Source organism: Chiloscyllium plagiosum, unplaced genomic scaffold (genome assembly GCF_037043375.1).
Source record: "Chiloscyllium plagiosum isolate Xiang-an unplaced genomic scaffold, Cpla_swu_hap1 HiC_scaffold_1, whole genome shotgun sequence".
Classification (NCBI taxonomy): Eukaryota; Metazoa; Chordata; class Chondrichthyes; order Orectolobiformes; family Hemiscylliidae; genus Chiloscyllium; species Chiloscyllium plagiosum.
The window spans coordinates 102,493,916-102,520,622 of NW_028270139.1; the positions used below are offsets into that span (position 1 = coordinate 102,493,916).

The window sequence follows — 26,707 nt, forward strand, 5'->3', positions numbered from 1 at the left end:
AATTTGTCAGACATGACCTACACTCGACAGAGCCAGGTTGACTATAAAATATTAATTTGTTTTCCCCTGTACTATGGCCTCCCATCAGTTTTCCCACTACTGACGTCAAGCTGATAGACTAAGCCAGAAGGTGCAGACTTCGCCCCTTTCTTAAGTAACTGGCAGATGGAACTAGCTCAGTTTGGGATCATGGTGGGCGTGGACTGGTTGGACTTGAAGGGTCTTTTTCCATGCTGTATGATTCTAGAACTGTGTCACATTTGAAATTCCTGTGATTAATTTTGTATCCAGAGGGGCCTGGAGAATTTCTGTCAACTGCTTTGCCATTTGCTCCTCTCTTTGTCTCAGCAATCTCTAACGCGCAGGCCTGGCAACTTCTCATCGTTCCATTGGTTTCCAATGCTAGTTTTTGTTAAGTTTTCAGTTGTGACAAAACAAATCCTCTTTTTTGCATTCTGGTTGAGATGGACCATCTGTTTGTTAAATCAATACTTACAACATGAAGTCTTGCTCCCAACAAGGCTGATCTCCTCGTACTGCTATTGTAGTACTTTTTACATTCTGTACTTTCAGTGTCACATAGGTGTTAAATTTATCTGGTAAGAGAGAAGAAAAGGCCTTTTAATCTTTCTGTTCCACTAGTTATTTTCTTGCTTAGGCATCTAGTAGTGGCCATAACGGCAATTAAAAACAACTTGCATTAATATACCACAGTAATTACAGTATTTAACACAGTAAAAATATCACATTTCGACTATACAAAAAGCATGGTGTTCAATACGAGGACTTGATTGAAGTGAAGCTTAAGATGTTTCCTACAGAATGTCTGCCTTGTTGTCAAGGCCATATGACTACAGCAGACGAGGTCAGACAATCTTACATGATGATTGCCTATCAATCCAAACATCCCCCTGCAGACCTAAAAAAGCAGCAGCAGCTTGTACATTTTTAATTTACCCAAGGTACAACAAAATATACTACTCTTCTGTCTCAAATGTTCATTATTTCCATTAGAATTTGTGTATTCATTGGGCACAGTCCTTAAATTATGCTGGTCTTCGTGGTACATTTGCATGTTGTTGTTGGCTGTTCATCTGGATATATTTCACCAGGGTGTGTTATTCCCGTGACATTTCTATGGATATCTGGGTCTGATGGTTGATTTGTGTCAGTGGAAGTGGCGCATTCACTGCTTCCTCATCAGCTGTCTGCACTTCTGCTGTTGGATGCATGTGCCAGCAGTCATGACGGTATAATTGGCCCACTTCCACCACTACTGATTGAGGTGGCAACTGCTCCACGCAGGTCCAAAGTTGTACTGGCTTTCATTAAGATTGTTGAATGTTTGCACTGTGAATGGCTCTCCAATACTCAATGGTTTAGTAGTCTTGCCAAAATGAAATTTGGCTTTCTGCCATTTTGCTTTTTTTTTCACAAATATATAAAACTCACTCACTACTACTAATATGAGATCTTTTTTGGCTATTAGAAATATAGCATTTGCAGCTTGACATTAGCAACTTTTGTTAAGATTTGTAGCTCAGGTTGAGGTTCTGGATGTAGGTTTGCTTGCTGAGCTGGAAGGTTCATTTTTAGACGTTTCATCACCATACTAGGTAACATTTTCAGTGAGTCTCCAGACAAAGCACTGCTGATGTTTCCTGCTTTCGATTTATATCTTTGAGTTTCTTTGGATGGGTGATGTCATTTCCTGTTCTTTTTCTCAGGGGGTGATAAATGGGGTCCAAGTCAATGTGTTTTTGATAGCGTTCCAGTTAGGCTGGCATGCTTCTAGGAATTCTCATGCACGTCTCTGCTTGCCTTGTCTTAGGACGGATGTGTTGTCCCAATTGAACTGGTGTCCTTCCTTATCTGTGTATAAGGATATTCGCGAAAAAGGGTCATGCGTTTTGTGGCTAGTTGATGTTCATGTAGCCTGGATAATTTCTTTATGATGGCCCTGGTGATTTTCACTGACAGCCTTTCCATTTGACTAGTAGTTTGGAAATGAGGATTGATGTTGAATTTTTCAACCTTCGATTAAGTGACTGAATTCTTCACTCATGAACGGAGGGCCATTGTTGTTCGTAACAGTGTTGAGAATGCCACAACAACTAAAGTATGCTTGTAGGCATTTGACAGAATAGTGAATGGCCTGGACAAAGTAGATGTTGGGAAGATGGTCTCGGTATGGATAAATCATCTAGACCAGATAGACTACACCTCAGAGTTTCAAGGGAGATAGCTGAAGAGACAGTGGAGGCGTTAGTGGTGATCTTCTCAGGAATGAGCCAGGGAAGGTCCCAGAGGATTGGAAAATCGCTAACGTGAAACCATTTTAAGAAGGGGATATGGCAAAAGACAAAAAAATGATAGACTGATTAGCCTTATCTTGGTCATGGGTAAGATCCTAGAATCAGTTGTGAAGGATGAGATTTCTAAATGCTTCGAAGTATATGGTAAAATAGAGCCAAGACAGCATACTTTCATTCAGGGGAGGTCATGCCTGACAAGTCTGCTATAATTCTTTGATGAAGTAACGAGCAGGTTTGACCAAGGACAGCCAATGATGTTATCTACCGGAGCATCAAGGTAACAAAGTATTGCACAGAGTTTAGTGAGTAAGAGAAGGGCGCATGGTGTTAGAGGCAAGGTGCTAGCAGGGATAGAAGCTTGGCTATCTGACAAAAAGTAGAGAGTGTGTGGATAAAAAGGTCCTTTTCAGAATGGCGGCTGGTGACAAGTGGTGTTCCACAAGGCTCAGTGTTGAGACCACAACTTTTCACTTTATACATTAACAATCTAAATGAAGGAACTGCGGGCATTCTGGCTATATTGCAGATGATACAAAGATAATTAGAGGGACAGGTAGCATTGAGGATTTGGGCAGGTTGGGAGAGTGAGCAAAGAAGTGGCAAAATGTGAGGTCATGCACTTTGGTAGGAAGAATAGAGGCATGAACTATTTTCTAAATGGGGAGAAATTTCAGAAGCCTGAAGTACAAAGAGACTTGGGAGTTCTAGTCCAGGATTCTTTGAAGGTAAACTTGCAGATTGAGTTCGTAGTTAGGAAAGTAAATGCAATGATGGCATTTATTTTGAGAGAACTTGAAGATAAAAGCACAGATGTACTTCTGATGCTCTGGAAAGTTCTGGTCAGACAATATTTGGAGTATTGTGCACAGTTTTGGGCCCCATTTCTCAAAAAGGATATACTGGGCCATGGAGCATGTTCAGAGGAGGTTCATGAGAATGGTCCCAAGAATGAAAAGCGTAACATATGAGGAATGCTTGAGGACTCTGGATTTATCCTTGATGGAGTTTAGAAGGATGAGGGGATGGGGGGATCTCATTCAAATTTACAGAATACTGAATGGACTGGGCAAAGTAGATGTTGGGAAGATGTTTCATTGGTCGGAGAGAATAGGACCCAAGGCCATGGACTTAGAGTCAAGGGAAGACCTTTTAGAATGGCGATAAGGAGAAACTTCTTCAGCCACAGGATGGTGAATCTGTGGAATTCATTGCCACAGAAGTCTGTTTGGGCCTGGTCATTGAGTGTATTTTAGACTGAAATAGATAGCTTCTTGAGTATCAATGGGATCAAGGGTTACAGGGATAAAGTGGGAGAAAGGGGTTGAGAAACTTATCAGTCATGATATAATGGCACAGCAGACTCGATGGACTGAATGGGCTAATTTCTGCTCTGATGTCTTATCGTCAAATTGATCACAACAGCATGATGCAGGACGCTATTCAAGAGGGAGGAGAAAAGACAATTGTCTTCATAATCGGGGATAGTGTACTCAGGGGAACAGACACTATTCTATGGCCAGGATCGAGAGTCCTGAAGGCAATGCCACCTGCCTTTTTCCCACATTCAGGATGTTTCACCTAAGCTGCAGAGGAATTTTAAGTGGAACAGAAACAATCCAGTTGACATGGTCCACATAGGTACCAATGATAGAGGTTGGTAGAGGAAAGAGTTTCAGCTGAGGGAATCTGAGCAGCTAGGGCGTAACTTAAAAAGCAGCTTCGCAAAGATAATAATGTTTGGATTACTCCCTGAGCCACAAATTGGCACAGAGCAACCAAGATTAAAGAGGTAAATATGTCATTCAAACATTAATGTGGGCAAAACAGGTTCAATTTCATGGGATATAGAGACCAGCATTGGGCAATGAGGGAGGGGCTCCACCTGAATCATGCTGGACAAAATCCTTGTGAACTGCATAACCAGAATGGCCTGAACTCCCCCTTGTCCTCGCCCACTGCCACACAGAGACTTTTTGGGTCCCGTTTCAAAGCTAAGATATGCTGGCATTGATGGGGGATCCAGAAGAGGCTTACAAGAATGATCTCAGGGATGAGTGGCTGGTCAGAATGAGATGCAGTTAAAGACTCTGGGGCTGTACTCAATTGAGTTTCAAAGGATGATCGAAACTTACAGGGTACTATAACATGCATGGAGAAGATGCTTCCATTAGTAGAAGAGACTAATAACTAGGGCACAGTCTCAGGGTGAAGGGGCAAACCTTTAGAACAGAAATGAAAAGCAATTTCTTCAGCCAGAGGGTGGTGGCTTTGTGGAACTTATTGCCACACAGGGCTCTGGAGGCTAAGTTATTGAATGTATTTACAAAAGAGGTAGATAGGTCTTGGATTAGTAAGGGCATCAAGGCTTACAGAGAAGGCAAGCTAATGGGGTTGAGAAATGGATCAGCCACAATTTAACAGCGGAGCAGATTCAAATGGCATGAATGGCCTAATTTTGCTTCTGCATATCATGGTCTTGCTACTTGATAGCTCATATTATTGTTCGTTTTAATTTTAATGAAGTGGTCCCTCAATGAAACATAAGCATGCAATGCAATAGATTTTGCTTTTAACAATAAAAGTTTGCTTACAAAAGGAACAAAGATAAACTATTTATAACATCAATTCAAAGATGTTTAAACACAAAATACAAATGCAAAACACTCCTTCATAAATTGAAAATTAATAAGACAGCATTTATATCACTGCCAAAACACACACCTGGTGCAATGCCCAAAACATGACTCATGTAATGCTCAGAATAAAGTCCCTCTATCCAATACTTTTGACTATAATGGTTAGAGTGGATCTGCAATAGCTTCCTTACTGTGCACCTAAGCCCATGCAAGTTTTAAACAACCTCTTCAGGGGTTTAAGTACACATTTCTGATCGGAGACAAACTCTTCACTCTCAGGCAATTTAGCTCAAAACTCCAGTAATTTGAACAGGAATTGGTAGAGGAAAAGTTGCTATCATCTTCTCTTGTGGTGTTTTCAATGTGGTCTTCGTAGTTATTTTCAGTGTCAGCTCACTGCTCTGAAGGTTTGTTTTTATTTCAGCCCTGGACATTCACCTTAGTGCCTCTTCTTACACCATGTTTCAAGTACACAACACAGTAATGCGTTTAACACAAGGGCTTTATTGAAATGAAACTCAAGTTGTCTGCCAAGAGGGGGTGCATCTCATGGTTAAGATCACATGACTAGCAGACTATTAGGATAGTCATTTGTACATGAATGCATTAAAATCCATATAGGCATTATCAGATAAAGTGTTGATACCAAGCTGCATGAAAAGATTTCTACAAATAGGTTTTAAAGCCCTTTAACCAATATTGGTGAAGTTTACTGACAGTATAAAATTAACTCGAAACATTTCTTTATTATGACTAAAATATTTTGACTCATTAACATGCAATAAAGAGGTCAATTCAGGTGAAGTGCTGCAAATGCAGCTTCTGGGGTGTTCAGGATGCCAGTTAATCCTGGGCAAACATGTTGGTAGTAAGTGAATGTACTGCAGGATTGTCAGCTCAGAGTCAGAGAAATCGCGGCCATGTAACAGCTGGGAAGGCAAGACTAACCTGGTCATTTTATTCCAGAACTTATCACAACCCTTTAAATAGTTAACTGATTTGGCCAGTGCTCAGGGACAGGAGGGTCCGACTGCAAATGAGGCAGGTGTTAGACCCAGAAAGCAGGAGTCTCATTCTTTGTAAACATCCAACAGATGAAGAGTTCTTTCAGCATCCTCGGATGAGAATTAGGGGCTGCAGGGTAAATGAATTAACACCATGGTATAAGAAGTCATTCAAGTAGAAGGATCAAAAAGGGGTATGGAAATAGCAAGGGACAGTATCATAAATCAGATCGATACAGCAGCAAAGAGCATGGGCTCAAATGGTACTGTTGACTTCCAGCTTCCAGGGTTTGGGCTGGAGAATAATTTGCAGTGGGACAGAATGGATACACTTGACATGATCTGCATTGGTAGCAATGAATTAAGTAGAGCTGTTGTGCCTCATCGGGGTAGCATGCTCGAAATTAAAATGGCGACGTTCCTGGAGTTAGAAACGTTAAAGATCTTCAAACAAAGTCAGAATTCCCTTTTTCGCCTTGCTTTCAGTCCCAGGTTGGTAGTAAGCATGGACTAGATTTCTATTCTTAACAAAAAACATGACGCATTGCAGTAAATAGATTCTAGCTGGAGGTAAACAATTATGAACTGCCGACATACAGATTTATTCATTAAAATTTGAACCACTTTATAAGCTCCCCTGAAAACTTACAAAAGTGGGTGTTGCGGAAAAAAGACTGGAGGTCTGATGGCTTCTGCCTGTGTTATTCACACCCCTAGCTATCCAAGAGCCAATCGCATAGTTATTGGCAGATAGAAGGCTTATATTATCACAGCAATTAACAAGAGTAGGCTATTTGGCCCTTTGGGCGTGCTCCACCATTCAACAGAATCATGGCTGGATCTGATTTTAACCTCAACTCGATATTTCTGCATTTCTCAATAATGTTTCATGCTCTTGTTTTTTTTACTCATTCATGAGGTGAGGGAGTTGCTGACAGGGCCAACATGTATTGCCCACCTAATTACCCAGGGGAGCAGTTAAGAGTCAACCACATTACTGCGGGTCTGGAATCACACGTAGGTCAGACCAGGTCAGAATGGTAGTTTCCTTCCCTCAAAGGACATTAGTGAACTAGATGGGCTTTTCCTGACAATCGACAATGGTTTCACGGTCATCATAGACTCTTAATTCCAGATATTTATTAAATTCAAATTCCACCATCTGTCACGGCAGGATTTGTACCTGGGTCCTCAGAACATGACTTGGGTCACCGGATTAACAATCCAGCAATAAAAACACTTGGCCATTGCATCCTCTACATCTTGGTAATCAAGGATCTATTGACTTCTGCCTTAAAAAAAATTATGTATTCTGCATCCATTTGAGGGGGAATTCAAAACCATCTAAACATTCAGAGAAAAAAATGTTTCCTCATTTGTTTTAAATGGGGAACGCTTATTTTTATGATCCTTTGTTCTAGAATCTCCCCCAAGAGAAGAAACATCCACCCAGTCAAGGGGATTTGTACTTCCAATCAGGATTAAGTACCAGCTGCCACAGATCTGCCTCTCTGACCAACCTATACCTATCTTCCTGTAACCTACAACTATCTTCCCAACTATTAACCACTCCAGCAATCTAGGTGCTGTCTGCAAGTTTGTTTAATATTTACCCGACATTTTCATCGATATCATTTATGCAAATTACACCACTGGACACTGGCCTTCAGTCACTCAAATATCCTTCTACCACTACCCATTGCATCCTATTACTAAGCCAGTTTCTGATCAATCTCATCAGGTTTCCATCAATTCCATGCTTTTTAACCTTATCAATTAGTCTCTCATGTGGGACCTTGTCAAAAGCTTTTCTAAAATTCAAATAAACTGCATCAACTGAACCTCCCTCATCCATACACTTGATCACATTTTCAAAAACTTACAATTTTGTTGGGCATATCCTTCCTCTGACAATGCCCTTCTCGATTATCCTAATTAACCCATGCTTTTCAAAATGGGTACTAATTTGCTCATATTAATTCTGCAATAGTTTCTCCATCGCTGACATGAAAATCACCAAGGTAAAAACAATGACTGCAGATGGTGGAAACCAGATTCTGGATTAGTGGTGCTGGAAGAGCACAGCAGTTCAGGCAGCATCCTGGATGCTGCCTGAACTGCTGTGCTCTTCAAGCACCACTAATCCAGAATCCATGGAAATCACCAGTCTGTAATTGCTTGGTTCATCTCTACAACCCTTCTTGAAAAGTGGAACCACATTTGCCATCTTGCAGTCCTCTGGCCAGAGGAAAATTAGAAATTTGTCAGAGCCCCTGCAATTTCCTCCCATGACAGCAGCCTGGTATGCAACTCATCCGGTCCAGGGGATTTATCTGTTTTCAAGCCCAACAGTGCCTCTCATACCTCCCCATTGCCTTTAGGAAACTGTGCAAGTTCCTCACAGTTCCTTTTTCTGAATTCCATACCTACATTCTTCTTCTCTCGACTGCAGACCAAAGGTAAGTATTTGTTCATCGCCCTTCCATGTCCTATGGCTTCACATACAGGTTGCCTTATGGGCTCTACTCTTTCCCTGGTTAACCTTTCATCTTTAATATATAAACAAATATTTTGGGATTCTCCCTAATCCTGTTTGCAAGTTCTATACCATGTGCCTTTTTGATCTTCTAATTGCTGTCTTTAGACAGGCAGGTGGAGCAAGAAATTACAAAGGAAAATGTGTTTTGGCCTTCATCAGTACAGATGTAGAGTTGTCTTCCTGCAGTTATGTCTTGGGTGAAACCACACCTGGAGTATTGTATGCAGTTTTGGTCTACTCACTTAAGAATGGATATATTTGTCATGTAGGGAATACAGCTGAGGTTCACTGGATCAATACCAGAGATGGCAGAGCTACTCTAAGGAGAGATTAGTTTGACTGGATCTGTATTCACTATAAATCAATAAGATGAGATGAGAAAAAGTAAAAAGTTTTAACAGGGTTGGACAGACAGAGTCATAGTCATAGAGACATATAGCACAGAATCAGACCTTCCGGTCCAACTTGTCCATGCTGATCCAAATAAAACTAGTCCCATTTTTCAGCATTTGGCCGATATCACTTTAAACCACTCCTATTCAGCTACCCATCCAGATGTCTTTTAAATGTTGTAATTGTACCTGCCTCCACCACCTCCTCTGACAGCTCATTCCATACACGCACCACCCACAGCATGAAAAAGTTGCCCCTAAAGGTCCCTTTTATATCTTTCCCCTCTCACCTTAGACCTATGTCCCCCAGTTTTGGACTACCCTACCCCAGAGAAAAGATCTTGCCTACTTACCCTATGTATGCTGCTCAAGATTTTATAAATCTCCCTAAAGTCTCTCCTCAGACTCCAATGCTCGTGGAGAAACAGCCCTGGCTAATTCAGCATCTCCCCATAGCTCAAATCCTCTAACACTGGCAACATCCTTGTCAATCTTTTTTGAACCCTTTCAAGTTTCACAACATCCTTAATATAGGAACGAGACCAGAACTGCATGCATTACTCGAAAAGTGGCCAAATCAATGTCCTGTAAAGCCACATCACCTCCCAGCTCCTAAACAATGCTCTGACCAATATAGCAAAGCATACCAAACACCTTCTTCACTATCCTACCTACTTGCAACTCAACTTTCAAGGAACTATGAACCTCCAAGGTCTCTTTGTTCAGTAACATTCCCAGGACCTTACCATTAAATGCATGTCCTGCCCTGATTTGCCTTTCCAAAATGCAGCACCTCACATTTATATAAATTAAACTCCATCTGCCACTCCTTAGCCCATTGGCCCATCTGATCAAGATCCCATTGTATTGAGTTAACCTTGTTTGCTGTCCATTACACCTCCAATTTTAGTGTTATGTGCAAACTTACTAACCCACCTCTGGTCACAGGTCTCCAGTCTGAAAAGCAACCCTCCACCACCACCGTCTTCTAATTTCAAGCCAGTTCTGCATCAAAATATCTAGTATTCCGTGTGATCCAACCTTGCTAACTAGTCTACCCTGAGGAACCTTATCAAACACATTGCTTAAGTCCATATAGGTCACGTCCACCGCATTGTCCTCATCAATCCTCTTTGTTATGTCTTCAAAAACAAATTCAATCAAGTTAGTGAGACGCAATTTCCCACATATAAAGCCAGTCCTTGCCTTTCCAAATACATGTAAATCCTGTCCCTCAGGATTCCCTCCAACAACTTGCCCATCTTCGGTGTCAGGCTCAGATGACTAGTGTTCCCTGGTTTTTCTTTACCACCTTTCTTAAATAGTGACACCATGTTAGCCAAACTCCAGCACCTCACCTGTAGCTTGTGATGACACAAGTATCCCAGTAAAGAGCCCAGTAATCTTTTCCTTTACTTTCCACAGAGTTCTAGGGTACATCTCATCATGTCCCAGCAATTTATCTATCTTCATGCATTTCAAGATCTCCAGCACCACCTCCTCAGTAATTGGACATTTTTCAAAATATTGCTATGTTACCCCACATTCTACACTTTCCATATCCTCTCCACAGTTAACACTGATACAGAATACTCGTCTAGTATCTCATCCATCTTGTGCGGTTCCACATGTAGACCATAAAGCTATAAGAAATAGGAGTGGAAGTAAGGCCATTCAGCCCATTAAGTCCACTCCACCATTCAATCATGGCTGATGGGCATTTCAACACCACTTACCCGCACTTTCCTTGTATCCCTTAATTCCTTGCGAGAAGAATCAATCTCTGCCTTGAAGACATTTAATGTCCCAACCTCCACTGTGCTCAATGGTAATGCATTCCACAGGCCCACCACTCTCTGGCTGAAGAAATGTCTCATTTCTATTCTAAATTGACCCTCTAATTCTAAGGCTGCGCCCACAGGTCCTAGTTTCCCCACCCTTTGGAAATGACTTCCCAGCGCCCACCCTTTCTAAGCCATGCATTACCTTGTAAGTTTCAATTAGATCTCCCCTCAACCTTCTAAACTCTAATGAATACAATCCCAGGATCCTCAGCCATTCATCGTATGTTAGGCCGACCATTCCAGGGATCATCTGTGTGAATCTCAGCTGGACACGCTCCAGTGCCAATATGTCTTTCCTGAGGTGTAGGGCCCAAAACTGGACACAGTATTCCAAAGGGGGCCTAACCAGAGCTTCATCACTGCTTTTACACTCCAACCCTCGAGATAAATTACAACATTACATTTGCTTTCTTAATCACGGACTCAACCTGCAAGTCAACCTTTAGAGAATCCTGGACTAGCACTCCCAGATCCCTTTGTACTTTGGCTTTATGAATTTTCTCACCGTTTTCTCACTTGCATCAGCCATTTCTTGGACCACTCTCCTAAAGTGTCTAAGTCTTTCTGCAACCTTCCCACCTCCTCAGTCTACCTGCCTGTCCACCTAACTTCGTATCATTGGCAAAGTGCCAGAATCCCCCCAATCCCTTCGTCCAGATGATTTATATATAAAGTGAACAGCTACGGCCCCAACACTGAACCCTGCGGGACACCACTTGCCACTAGCTGCCAATCCAAGAAAGAACCTTTTATCCCAACTCTCTGCCTACTATCAGGCAAGCAATCCGCAATCCATGCCAGTAGCTCACCCTGGCCACCATGGGCCCTCACCTTTCTCAGCAGCCTCCCGTGAGGCACCTTATCAAAAGCCTTTTGGAAGTCTAGGTAGATAACATCCACTGGGTTTCCCTGGTCTAACCTATTTATTACATCTTCAAAAAAATTCTAGCAGATTTGTCAGGCACGACCTCCCCTTTCTAAATCCATGCTGACTTGTTCTAATTCGACCCTGCACTTCCAAGAATTTAAAAATCTCATCCTTAACAATGGATTCTATACTTTTACCTACAACCAAGGTTAGGTTAATTGGCCTATAATTTTCCATCTTTTGTCTTGATCCTTTCTTGAACAAGGGAGTTACAACAGTGATTTTCTAATTATCTGGGACTTTCCCTGACTCCAGTGATTTTCAAAAGATTACAACCAACGCCTCCGCTATTTCTTCAGACACCTCCCTCAGGACTCTAGGATGTAGCCCATCCGGGCCAGAGGCTTTATCAATTCTTAGACCTTTTAGCTTTTCAAGTACTTTCTCTTTTGTCATGGCTCCCATACTCAACTCTGCCCCTTGACTCTCCTTAATTGTTGAGATATTACTCAGGTCTTCCACTGTGAAGAGTGACACAAAGTACTTATTAAGTTCTTCAGCTATTTCCTTATCTCCCATCACTCGCCTTCCTGCATCAATTTGGAGCTGTCGAATTTCTACTTTTGCCTCTCGTTTGTTTCTTAGGTATTGAAAGAAACTTTTATTGTCATTTCTAATAGGTTGCCTTGCTGATCTTTAAGGGGCCCTGTACTCTCCTGAGTGAATCTTTTGTCCTTAATGTATTTGCAGAATCCATTGGACTCTCTGAACTCGATTTTTCAAAGCTGTTTTATGTCCCGTTTTTGCCCCCCTGATTTCCCTCTTAAGTGTACTCCTACTGCCTTTATACTCTTCTGGGGATTCACTCAATTTATAAACCTCTATAAAGTCACCCTCAGTCTCTAACACTCCAGGAGAAACAGCTCCAGCCTCTCCCTATAGCTCTATCCCTCCAATCCTGGCAATATCCTTGTAAATCTTTTCTAAATCCTTCCACATTTCACAGCATTCTTCCTCTAGCTGTCTCTCCCTGATATATGCTTCCTTCTTTTTCTAGACCAGAATCTCAATTTCTCTAGTTACCCAGCATACACATCCCAGCCTTGCCTTTCACCTTAACAGGAATATGCTGTGTCTGAACTCTCATTCACTCATTTTTGGAAACTTCCAATTTTTCACTTGTCCCTTTACCTGCAAATATCCACCCTCAATCAACTTTTCAAAGTTCTTGCCTCATACCGTCAAAATTGGCCTTGCTCCAATTTAGAACTTTCACTTTTTGATCTGGTCTATACTCTTCCATCACTATTTTAAAAATAATAGAATTATGGTCACTGGCCCCAAAGAGCTCCCTCACTGACACCTCAGTCACCTGCCCTGTCTTAATTCCCAAGAGTTTGTCAAGTTTTGGACTTTCTCTAATAGGTGCATCCACATACTGAACCAGAAAACTTTCTTCTGCAGACTTAAATTCCTCTCCATTCAAGCTCTTGTGACTATGACAGTCCCAGTCTATGTTTGGAAAATTAAAATTCCCTACTATAACCATCTTATTACTTTCACAGGTAACTGAGATCTCCTTACAAATTTGCTTCTCCATTTCCTGCCAGCTATTGGGGTGTCTGTGGTATAATCCCAGTAAGGTGATCTTCCCTTTCTTATTTCTCAGTGCCATTCAAATACCTTCCCTGGATGTATTCCCAGGAATATTCTCACGAAGAACATTAGTACTGTTATCCTTAAGCAAAGCACCACTCCCTTTTCTTTTCTTCTTTCAGCATCTATACCCCAGAACATTAAGCTAGTAGTCCTGCCCATTTCTGAGCCATGCTTCTGTAATTGCTACGATAGCCATGTCCCATGTTCCCAACAATACTCTCAGTTCATCTGCCTTCCCTGTGAGGCCTGTTGCATTGAGATTAATGAAGTTTAATTTATCAGTCCTACCTCGTTCTCTGCTTTGTTCCTGCCTGCCCTGGATATTTGATTCGTTCATTTTCCCAACTGTATTTCCCAACTTGCTCTGTTTTCTTAGACTGCTCTCTTTCCTCATTATCTTTCTAGGTCTAACCCACCACCTTACGAGCTTAACACCTCCCGAGCAGCTTAAGCAAAGCTCCCCATCTGTGTATTAGTCCCCTTCCAATTTAGGTGCAATCTGTCCTTATACAGGTCACTTCTATTCCACAAGAGATTCCAATGATCGAAAAATGTGATTCCTTCACCCCTGAACTAGCTTCTCAATCACCTGTTCATCTGCTCTATCCTCTAATTCCTATCTTCACGAGCTTGTGACACTGGAAGTAACACAGATATTGGGAGTACTTACCCTCTACATCCTCCCTTTTAAATTTCTGCCAACGTCCTATTTTCTCTCCCCAGAATCTTGTCCTTATCTCTTCTGGTGTTATTGGTTCCTATGTGTACAACAACCTCCCACTAGTCCCTCTTGCCTTTGAGAATATTCTGCACCCTCTCCAAGATTTCCTTTATATTGACACCAGGAAGGGCACATACCACTCTACATCTCGCTGTCAGCCACAGAAACATCTGTCCGTGCCTCTGACTACAGCGTTCCCTATCACAATCAACTATTTGGAACCTTGCATATCCCTCATTACATTAGAGGCAGTCTTGGTACCGGAAACTTAGCTGTCAGTACTACATTCCCCTGACAGTCCATTACCCCATACGTTTTCCAAAACAGCATACACATTTGAGATGGAGACAGCCGCAGGATGCACTACCTACCTCTCCCTCCTACTGTTCCTGGAGGTCACCCACCCACCTGACTGTATCTTCACTTTATCTCCTTTGTTGCAACTTCTATCAATCACACCCCCTTAGCTCCTGTAAATTCCTCATTGCCTCTAACTGCTGCTCCAACTGATCCATGTGATCCAAAGTGATTCCCAACCCACTTCCTGCAAACATAATCATCAGTAACAATGGAAGCTTGCTCTAATCTTCCACATCTGACAGGAACAGCACACCACTCTACTAAAGGCCATCTTTAAGCCTTAATCTACAGACCCAGGACACAGCAGTCTTACTGCTCTAAAAACACTGCTCCAAGTTCACTTAATACCTATGCTTTATATTTTCAAAAATGTAATCAAAAACATATCTCAATAAAAACATATAAGCAAAGAGAAGGAACTATACAGAGGAACCTTGATTATCTGCATGTCAATAATCTGAATATCAGATTATCCGCAGAAGTCCCACAAAAACGTTACATCAAAGAGGTAAGTGTATTTGATTTGTACTCAACTGTCCTGAAGAAGAGGTGAAAACGCTTGCAAAAACAAAGAAACACAAGCATCAGTGACTGGATACTTTTTAGGTAAGGGTTGTTACACAGCCCTTTGCAAAAGTATATGTTTTACAGTATTCCTGTCACTTTACCAGGCCATTCATTTGAAAAAAAGTCCGAGAACATAAACACATGCACGAACCCTTCGGTCTTTCTATCTCGAGACTGAGTTCCCAGAAACTGATATTGTAAATAGTCTTGTGATCATAGAAGCTTTTCAGGAGCTTGTTTAACACTGGGATTTCATGGTAAGGGTTTAGTTCTTCTCAGTTTAACCTGCAATTTGCAGATTGCAACAATAGTTTAAATGGCAGACTCATTAAAATTATAGATTTAAACAAATTCTTCAGTAGAGCGCAGCATTAGATCAGTATGGTTCCTCTGTTTAAGCTAAAACGGATTATCCGAATAATCAATTATCCAAACGAAATATTGCCCGCCCATGTTGTTTGGATAATTGAGGTTCCTCTGTACTCAGTGCTGCAGAGTTACAAAACAAAAGTCGCCGCTTAGCTGGTCCCCTGCTATTGTTTCTTCAAGGTCAGCTGTGAATTTCACTTTTTTTTGAGACAAACTCCAATGTCCAGAGGTACTTGAAATCAAACAGCAGAGTGAGTAGCTGTGAAGGTTCACTGCGAGGTCAGACAGCAATGTAGGTTTCTTTCTCCATTGATTCACTTGCCACCATGTGGTAACCGCTTTTGCCTCCCCTCCTTTTTTGACGTGCCATTGTTTTGATTTTTTTCCCCAAATTTCCAAATCAATGCATGAGCTTCTGAAACAGTAAATACAGATCGTGGAATTCGAGGATATCATCTCAAACTGAAAGTATCTCAAAAAGTAGCTGCTATTAAAGCCACAATTTTTTTCCCCATTCTCTGTATTGGATTACTCAGAATCCAGCCAGAGTAGCATGTTGGCTCAGTGGTTAGCACTGCTGCCTCACAGCGCCAGGGACCTGGGTTTGATTCCAGCCTTGAGTGACTGTCTGTGTGGAGTTTGCACATTCTCTCAGTGTCTGTGTGGATTTCCTCTGTGCACTCCCACAGTCCAAAGATGTGCAGATTAGGCAGATTGATAAACTGCCCTGTAGTGTCCAGCATTATGGAGGTTTGGTGGGTTAGCCACAGTAAATGTGAGGTTATGGAGACTGAGGGCTGAGTCTGGATGGGATGTTTGTTGGAGAGTTGTTGCAGACTTGATGGATTGAATGGCCTCTTTCTCCACTGTTTGAATTCTATGACGATGCATGGAGGATATTTTCCTTGGTTGGGAAGTCGAGAGCAAAGGGATATATTCTAAGGATACAGGTTGGGCCATTTGGGAATGAAATAAGGAAAGATTTCTTCACTAAAACTGTAGTGAACCTATGGACTTGTCTACCATAGAAGACTGTGGAGGACAAGTCACTGAATATATTCAAGAAAGAGACAGATAAAATTTCTCAATTTTAAAGGCATGAAGCAGTTATGGCAACAAAGCAGGAATATGGCATTGATATACAGGATCGGTCACGGAGTAGTGAAGCAGGCCCTCATAGTCAAATGATTCATTCATGCTCCTAGTTTCTATGTAAAGATATGGTCTTTCTAATAGACAAGATGATGATTTGGGAACACCTTCCACTGGAAGATAAATAATGATGGTTAATTTGAATCTACACAAAAATAAAAAAATCAGTTTATACAATGCTTTTGAAACAGTTCTTAGAGCAACATGTTCTGGAACCAACCAGAGAGCAGGCTTTATTAGATTTGGTATTATATAATGAGACACAATTAATTAATGATCTCAAATTAAAGGCAACAGTATACAGCAGTGAAACAATTTAATTGAGTTTTGTACCCAGTTAGGAAGTGAAAACAGTGGTTCAAGTCTAGTACTTTAAACTCAAATATGGGCAACTATGTGAGCATCAAAGCTGAGCTTGTTGAAGTTAACTAAGGCGATATATCACAAGAGAGATGGAGTGACATATACTTAAGAAGCTATTTCAAAATAAGTATATTCCTACTATTACAAAGAAAAATTCTTAAGGTAGGACTCACCACGAAGTTAATTAGAGTACCTAAGGAAAGCATTGAGCAGAAACAAAAAGCACATAATTGTGCAAACATGATGGCAGGTTATATGATTACTGTTCTTTATATTCTGACCAAAGAAGGATGAAAATAAATCACAGTTTGAGCTCGCTACCAACATATAAAACAACAGCAAAAGTTTCTAAAAAGGGTCAAAACAAGGGAACAAATAAATAGAGTGTTTGCTCTCTCAAGGCCAAGAACGAGGAGTTAAATGTATATGGCAGTTGGTGAGACCAAACCTGGAGTACTGCGTGCAGTTTTGGTCTTATCTGAGGAAGAATCTTCTGGGTATGGAGGGAGTGCAACAAAGTTCAGCAGGACTGACATATGAAAAGAGACTGGATGAGTTAGAACTATATCCAATGGAATTTAGAAGAATAAAGGGGTATCTCATGCAAACGGATGACATTTTAACAAGACGAGACAGGGTGAACACAGGAAAAATGTTCCCAATGACCAGGGAGACTAGAATAAGCAGTCACACTTTAAAAATACAGGTAGGCCATTTAGGACTGATATGAAGAGAAATGTATGCACCGGAGAGTGGGAGCCTGTGGAATTCTCTGCCACAGAAAGCAGTTCAGGCCAAAACATTGAATATTTTCAAGAAGGAGTTAGATATAGTTCTGAGAGCTAAAGGGATCAAAGGGTCTGGGCAAGGAGACCATCATCATAATAAATATTGGAACAGGCTCAAAAGGGCTGAATAATTTCTTACTGTTCATATTTTCTATTTCTATAACAAGGAACTAGCTCATGACATGAATGAATATCACTTGTCCACACTTAAGAACCATCCTGGTATGGTTATAAATAGTCATTCATAGGTAGGAGGGTTGTATAAATCTAGTACAATTACAATAACCAGGTGCTGGCTGACAAGATGGCTTATAAACCCATTGGTGTTAAATTTGCAAAGTACGTTCAATTCAGTCTAAGTTCCATCAGGCTAGAAAGTAGTAAATACAACCACCCTGTTCAAAAAGGAAGACAAAACACAACAAACCATGAACCAGTTAGCATGACATCTGCCATGGGGAACTGATCGTTAAAGAAGGTTACAGCTGGGCATTGGGAAAACCTGAAGATTCTAGGGAAGAGTCAGCATGTTGTGTGAAACAGAAATCATGTTTAAACTGTTAGTTTAAGTTCTTCCAAGGATCACATCCAGTCTTGTTTTTGGTGGCACTGACATAATATTTTTGGATTTCCAGAAGGCATTTAAAAGGTACCACTTACAGTCAGTCCTGCTACAATGTGTGTTTCTTCAACATAAATTAGTTTTAACGCGATTGAAAATTTAAAACATTATTTGTAGAACGTAAACTTTCCTTACCTGTATTGTCTGGAATGCGATTCTGGGCCCATTAGTTTAAATGACATGACTAATGCACGATTTACTTATAACGCACAATTACACAAAAACAGAACTATTGCATTATATCAAAACAGACTGTGAATTGGTATGATGCAAATTCAAAGTATATGGTCTCAGGAATAACATACTAACACTTTAGGAGATTGTTTTCTGCCAGGCAGCTCGACTATGCAAAAATGGGTCTTCTTCTGATTGGCAAGATTTGATAAATGGGGTTCCATGACGGTCTGTGCTGAAGTCTCTGAATTGAATTTGCAGATGACACATACATGTTTAAGAAAGCATGTTGTGCACAGTAGATTGCAGACTTTGCATGAGAATGCAACAATAAAGAAGATGCAAGTATAATGTGGGAAAATGTGAAATTGTTGACTTTGCAGGAAAAAATTTTAAAAGCAGAGTGACATCTACACTGAGAACAACTGAAGAATTCTGGTGACACATTTTAATGTTCTAGTGCACAAGTCAGTAAAAGTTAGTATTCAGGTACAGCAAGTGATTAAGGCAGCTAATGGAATACTATTATTATTGGAAGAATTGAACATAAAAGTAAGGATATTATGCATCCGTTATATCAGAGACTAGGGAGACCACATCTAAATACTGTGCATAGTTCTGTTCTCCTTATTTAAGGAAAGATGTAAATGTATTGGAAACAGTTCAAAGAAGGATTACTTGATTGATACTTTTAAGAGAAAATTTTCTTAATGAGGAAAATAGTCAGGAGTAATGAGGAGAATAGTCAGCAAGGCTTTGAGAGTGGGAAATCATGACTCACAAACTTGTTAGACTTCTTTTGTGAAGTGATTAGGAAAGTCGACAAGAGCAGGGCAGTAGGCATAGTCTATATGGATTAGTAAGGCCTTTGATAAGGTTCCACATGATAGGCTGCTCTAGAAGGTTAGATCACATGGAATCCAGGACGAGCAAGCTGGACATAAAATTGTCTTGACGGTAGGAGGCAGAGGGTAAGAGTGGAAGGATTCTTGTCAAACTGGAGGCCTGTGACTAGTGGTGTACTTTGGGTTGGTGCTGGGTCCATTACTGTTCATTATTTATATCAATGATTTGGATGAGAGTTGACAAGTAAGTTTGCAAATGACAATAAAATAGGCAGTATCGTGGACAGTGGGTAAGGTTATCTGAAATTGCAGCAGGATCTTGACCAGTTGGGGAAGTCGTCCGAGAAATGGCAAATGGAGTTTAATACAGATAAGTGTGAGGTGTTGCATTTTGGAAAGTCAAATGAAGGTAGGAATCTCATGGTGAATGATACGGCCTTAAGGAGTGTAGTGATACAGAGGGATCTTGGAGTTCAGACATACGGTTCTCTGATAGGGCAATGAAGGACTGGCCTTCATCAGTCAGGGCATGGAGTACAGAAGTTGGGAAGTTATGTTGCAGCCTTACAGGATGTTGGTGAGGACACACTTGGAGTATTGTGGTCAGTGTTGATCACTTTGTTTTGGAAGGTTGTTATTAAACTGGAACGAGTGCAGAAGAAATTTGCAAGGATGTTGCTTGGGTTCAGTGGTCTGAGTTATAGTTTGGAGAAAGTGAGGACTGCAGATGCTAGAGATTAAAGTCAAGAGTAGAGTGGTGCTGGAAAAGCACAGCAGGTCAGACAGCATCCGAGGAGCAGAAAAATCGACGTTTCAGGCAGGAGCCCTTCATCAGGAATGAGTTATATGTTTGACAAGCGAGGACATTTTTCTTTAGAGCCTGAGAGACTGAGGGGGGACCTTTTCAAGATGTATAAGATCACGAGAGGCATGGGTAAGCTGAATGCACTCAATTATTTTCCCAGGGTTGGGAAATCGAGGATTAGATGGCATCAGTTTAAGGTTAGAGTGGCAAGAATATAAGGGAACTTGAGGGGCAACGTTTTTCACACATGGAATGAGCTGCTAATGGAAGTGGTTGAGGTGGATACATGAACATTTAAAAGGCATTTGAACAAATACATGAATAGGCAAGGATTAGAAGGATATGGGCCAAACACAGCGAAATGGGGTTAGCATGGAGGAGAATTTGATGGGCATTAATCAGTTTAGGCCAAAGGGCCTGTCTCCATGCTGTAGGAATCTATGACTCGGTGTTTGGAGAGGTTCCTCAGAAAAGGCAAATAATAAATAGGGGTTATGGACCAATTAAAAACAAATGCAGGCACGATAATAGATAATAAGGAAATGACAGATCCGCGAAGTAATTACTTTGTATTTGTTTTCACACACAGTCTAAGTAGTGCACAATACAGTAGTAAAAGAAGGAAATCAAAAAGATGTCAGTTCAGCTTTGTGAACTTAACCTAAGTAAATATACTGTATTAGAGAAAATAATTAGAATTAAGATAAACAACTCTACAGGCATTCTACAGGTTCCATGGAAGCATTTTGATTTCAAATCATTAAGTCTGCTTTTATTACAGATACTGCCAGACCGACTGAGTTTCTCCAGCGTTTTCTGTTTTACTTCAGATTTATAGCATCCACAGAATTTTGCTTTCATTCCACTGTATAAAGAAACTGCAGAAGTAGTAGCCTTAATTTTCCAAAGCTTTCTCAGATCTAGAATTGTACATTTCAATGAAAAACTACAAATGACAGCTCCATTCAAAGAACAGAGCTTGAGAAACAAGAGAAGTTAAATGTCACTATAACTTCAGTTGCGGGCAAATTATTAGAATCTCAGACAAAGGTGGACTCGGCCTTTGGAAAAGTTTGAGCTGATCAAAGTCAGACGAACAGTCAGGTTGAATTTTACGAGAGGCCCCTGACATGGTGTTTGGGGGAATACCAATGAATTTTATGTGGATTCCTCAAAGCCATTTGATGAAGCTCTATACAAGACCTTACTTGTAAAAGTATCTGGAATTGGAAATAACACTGATATAGCTGTTGTGTATAATACAAGGTAGAAATAAAACTGATATTGCCTAATTAACAGGATATTACATTAGACTAACATAATCTATGTTAATTACTTTATTCAAGGAATAAGCAGTTGTATATTCAAATTTGCGGATTGCCCAAGATTGAAGGCATATGAAGTTGGGGAAATGGGAAGAGGAGAGTCTGAATCACGTACAGATACCACATTAGGAGGCAAAGCTTTGTAGGTGGAGTTCAATGAAGAATTAATTTTTTTAATTAATTAAAAACTCTGATTTTTCTAATGGTGCGGCCTTAGAAGCTACAGGGACATACTTTCCATCAATGTGGCAGCATATAGAGAGTTAGTACACAGGAACAAAAACATACTGAAAAGCTTAACTTCCTTCCACAGGGATGGAAATACAATAATTAAGTAACACTTGAGTTGCGCAGTACTTTGGTCATAGTCTGTCTAGGTACTGTGTCGTGTCAGGTAGAATGGGCTTTGGAAACATTCAATAGAATGACACTAGTTCTTAAAATATTTCAATTAAGAACAGGTTACATAAATTGGTTTGTATTCCCTTGAGTTTGAAAGGCTTTGGAGTGATGTAGCTGAAATGCTTAGAATTATAAAAGGATTTAAGAGAGCAGCCAGGAAGAATCTATATTGATGGAGCACTAACTTAAAATTAGAGCAGCATCTTTCGAGAGTCGATTCAGGAATTCATTTCATAGAAACAGATGGGCAAATCTGGAACTTTTTCCGAAAGGACTGTGGTTCGCTGGATTAATTGAAATATTAAGATTTTTATGACTGGTGGAATCAAGGGACATGAATCGAAGGCTAGTAAAATTGTGTAGCTGTACAGATAAGTCATAATCTGAGTGAACAGTTGAACTGTACCATTTTTATTTTAATTCACTCATAGGATGAGGGTGGCACTGGCTAACCCAGCATTTATTGCCCATCCCTAATTGCCCAGAGGGCTATTAAGAGTCAACCAAGTTGCTGCAGGCCAGACCAGGCAGGATGGCACATTTCCATCCCGAAAAGACTTTAGTGAACCAGGTGGGTTTCTCTGACCATAGGCAATGCTTTCATGGTCATCAGTACACTCCTAATTCTGGATTCTTTTTAGTGAATTCAAATTCCACAGAACATTGCTGGGTCTCTGGATTAACAGTTAAATGATATTACTATTCTGTAAGACAACACCTTTTTTTACTGAAGAAATATAGTTCATAATAATAATTCATTATTTGCTTTAGTTTCCAATGGTGTCAGAATTATGCATGAAGAGTGCTTTATTTTCAAGAAAAGCACAGACTGACAGGCTGATCAAGGCAATTTGCACTATTGCATCACCAAGTTGCAACAACAGCCTCACAACCAGCTTCACTTAGAGGGCCAAGAACTTAATTGTGTGGCAGGCAAATGTTGATAGACAGATTTTCTATTACTAATATGAACTGAAGCTATTATCTAAAAATCAAAGTAGAAATAAAAATTGTGGGCAGGAAATGTAATCCATAATTTTGGATGTAAAAATCTGTATTTGATCATGTGAATGGTCCAAACATGTCAGATGCATAAGATGGAATGAGGGAACTCACAGCGATGTAATTAGTTGTAAAAAAGATATGAGTGATAAGTATAAGCTACAGGAATATAAGTGTAAACAAAACATGATTAGTTAAAAAGAAAGAAACTTGCTTATAGGCACAAGTTGTAATAGTAATAAACTCACCATCTTTCTAAGAACACTAGATTTCAAGTTCAATTCAAACTCCACGACCATGAACATTAACTAACTTGAATAACCAAATCAATAATTAGTATAGAAACATGCCTTTCCGCCCACCTTTGCTGTGTCAACTAACAAACATCAAACTACTCTAATCCCATTTACCTGAACTTGGTCCATAGTCCACCATGCCCTGTGTTAAGATGAGGGTGTACTGTACCTTTAAGAAAGTTAAAAGCTAGCAAAACTACCCGACAACACCAAGTGTTCTGAACAAGATATAATATAACATGTCGTCCAGCAGCTCGTGTAGTTGATTGCCTGAAGACAAAATCAAATTTGAATTAGGCCAATCAGTTTAAATTATACCCCCTAAAAAAACCAAACTCCAATCAAGTTTGAATTTAGTATATTGACAATATTAAAAGCTAATGACACAATCCGATGGTTTGGGGTTATAAGATCAGGTAAAATTGAACAGTTGGGAGAGAACTGCCAAAAGACCAACAGATGTAGGCTGCTAGTCAGAACTCTCAGAGGTACCTGTCAAGAGAAGGAGTTTGCACAGAGATAAACCTCGATATTGACCTCGGCAGCAAATCTACAGAGGAAGATATAAAGATTCGACTGCTGGCTGGTTTTGAAATTTAAATTTTTCAGTAAATCTTAATCGGAGGTTGTATCAGACTAGTACTATAGAAGGGAAATTAAAAGATAGTTTAGAGGAAGGAGTTGTAAATAGTTATTAGTTAATTGGAACGAGCTGCCAGAGGAAGTGGTGGAGGCTGGTACAATGACAGCACTTAAAAGGCTTCTGGATGGGGACATGAATAGGAAGGGTTGAGCGGGATATAGGCTAAGTGATGGCAGATGAACCTAGTTGGACCGAATGGTCTGTTTCCGTGCTGTACATCTCTATAACTCTATTCTGTTATACTTTAAGAAATAAAGTTGTTATTTTTTTTACTTGAAATAGTTCTTAGCCTCTCAAATTTTCACAGATTACTGCACGGGATAAATCTCTTCTGTGCTGCTGGTTGAAATTAAGCAGGAGGGTTTACCCAGTGTCGTAACACCTGGCATTTTAACTACTCCTCCAGATGCTTAAATGTTGCGAGAGTACCTGCCTCCACCACCTTCTCAAACAGCACATTCCATATTTCTACTACCCTGTGGGTGAAAAAAAAGTTTCCTCACATCTCCTCGAAAGCACCTACCCATCAGCTTAAACTTCTGTCCTTGGTTTCAGAAATATCTGCCACAGGGAAAATGTTCTCACAATGTACTCTGTCTATGCCTCTGAAATGTACAAAATTTGAATCAGATTCCTCCTTGTGCCCCAACTCCCCCCCCCCCCCCCCACCCCGCAAACTGCCCCAGCCTCCTCTGCTCCAAGAGAAAAACCCCAGCCTGTATAGTCTCTCCTGATAACAGAGATGTTTTATCCCAGGCAACATCCTGGTGAATCTGCTTTGCACTCTCTCCATTGCAACCTTGTCCTTCTGATACTGTCGAGACCAGAGCTACATGAAGTATACCATCTGTGACCCAACTACTATTTCATAAAGTTGCAACAAAACTTCATTGCTGAAATACTCTATGTCCCAACTAATGAAGGCAACCATTCTGCATGCCTTGTTCATCACCCTGTTACCTGTGCTGATACCTTCAGGGATCAACAGACCTGTTCATCTGATTCCTCAATACTCCTTAGTAACCCATCATTCATTGTATAGATCCTTCCCTTATTAGACCTCCCAAAATGCATCACCTCACATTTATCATCATTATTCTGTTCAATTTTCCAGTTGACTGTCACCAAGGATCATCCTTCTCACTAACACCACCACCAATTTTCATTTCATCTGCAAATTTATTAATTACACCTTCTACATTCATATCTACCTTCTTAATATACTTAACAAACACTGATCCCTGGTTACAGGCTTTCACAAACAAAAACAACCTTCCACCATCAATTCTGAAGAAGATTTATGCCCAAAACGTTGATTCTCCTGCTCCTCGGATGCTGCCTGACCTGCTGTAATTTTCCAGCACTACACTCTTGACTCAATCATCACAGCCAATTTTAGGTCCAGTTTGCCAACTTGCCTTGGATCCATGGGCTCTTACCTTTTGGACCAATCTTTCATATGGAACCTTGTCAAAGGCCTTAGTGAAGTCCATGTAAACCACATCAACTGCACTACCCTCAGCAATATATTTTGTCACCTTTCCAAAAAACTTAATTAAATTAGTTAGACTGGATCGACCTTCAATAAATTTATGTTGACTATCACTGATCAATGGCCAAGTAGTTATTGGAAAACATGCTGTGAGTGGACTTTCAAAGCTGGAAGTTCAAGTGGGGACAAAGTTCCTTTAAAAAAATAAAAAGTAGCCAGCTACAAGGTGGTCTATGCAGCTATGGCCATATTGGTTAGGATAGTCTCCAAGGCCATCCCTGATCAATTTCTGCCTTTACAAGTGTTGTGTAATCCTGTCCCTCGAATGTTTCCAAGAATCATTTACACAGGGAGATTTCATAATCAAAAACCCGAAGTGGGCCAGATCCTGATGATGTTATGCACTACATACAGGCAGTAACTAACTCCACAAGGAAATCTTTAAAAGCATATTACCAGCAGGGTAGGGTTAGCCATTGCCTGGATAAACAAAATAAATGATCAGACGCCAAAGAACTTCACAGTACAAACAAGTGGATAAACGCTCACTCACCAACCAGGTGAGTAAATTCTGCTCTGTTCAAGGAATGGCTTAGTTTGACTATCTATTTCACTCCCTTCCAAAGACTGAACATCAGCAGTCATAATAAATAAGGACTCTTGCTGTGCAACTGACAACTGTGCAAATGTATTCTGAATTGTTCACTGTTCTTCTTAAAAAAAAAGAACAAATTGCTCAGAAAAGTTAATATACACCTCAGGAACAGATGGGATTTCAACCCAAGCCTTCTGGATCAGAGCTAGAATTATTAGCACTGTATCACAACAGCCGAAGGCTTTTCCTGTACTTATATTTGCAAACTGGATTAAGTCCCTCTCCAACCCTCAACATGGGGAGGTTGTACAGGTTGGTGACTCCCATACTTCCCTCTCTTTTAACATTGTGGAGCGCAAGTTTTGCAAGACTGATGTGCCATCTGCACCTCACCTCACTCCCAGAAGTGATCAAAATTCAGCCCAGCTTTCCTTAAATTTTGTATTATTTTACTAAAGCTTAACTAAAGTCACCAGAGTTATTCTCAGAATGCAAATGGGCGAGACAGGGCAAAAGTTGGAATGTGGCAAAAGCAAATTGCCAGCCTATTCTACATTCCTCCCAACTTTAATTTCTGTTACAGCAATTACCCTTTTATACTGTAAAATCCTCACTTTGTTTGAGAAAGGAGGTTTCTTTACCTACTGTGAAACTAGTTTTAAAAGGTGAAGAAGTTGGAATTTTTCACAATTTAGTATAAGTATTCAAATTTTAACTATTTAGTTTACATGATTTTAAAGCCATTCACTATCTTGCATCAAGGCATTCTATTGGTCTAAAATAATCAACTGTGATCCAGATCACCAAAAGCAAAAGTTAGGTGATGGTGCTTATTTTATTGTCAGACTTTGAGGACAAACATAATGAGTTTAGTACACAGCTAAGTTATTTTGTTTTCACACCAAGTCTACCATGTGTAAAGTAATTTG

General features: G+C 40.3%; 1 protein-coding gene across 12 annotated transcripts in view; it reads right to left on the reverse strand.

Moving 5' to 3' along the window:
- The window catches only part of unc13bb (unc-13 homolog Bb (C. elegans)), a 640,614-nt gene that overhangs the window by 450,224 nt on the left and 163,683 nt on the right, over positions 1–26,707 (reverse strand). For 11 of the 12 annotated variants that reach the window (XM_087989458.1, XM_087989459.1, XM_087989467.1 and 8 more), the window contains exon 3: positions 497–596. The exons of the other annotated variant lie outside the window; for it this stretch is intronic. In XM_087989458.1, the coding sequence (XP_087845584.1) occupies positions 497–596 (100 nt within the window). The remainder of the gene's footprint in view (positions 1–496; positions 597–26,707) is intronic. 12 annotated transcript variants of the gene reach the window in all.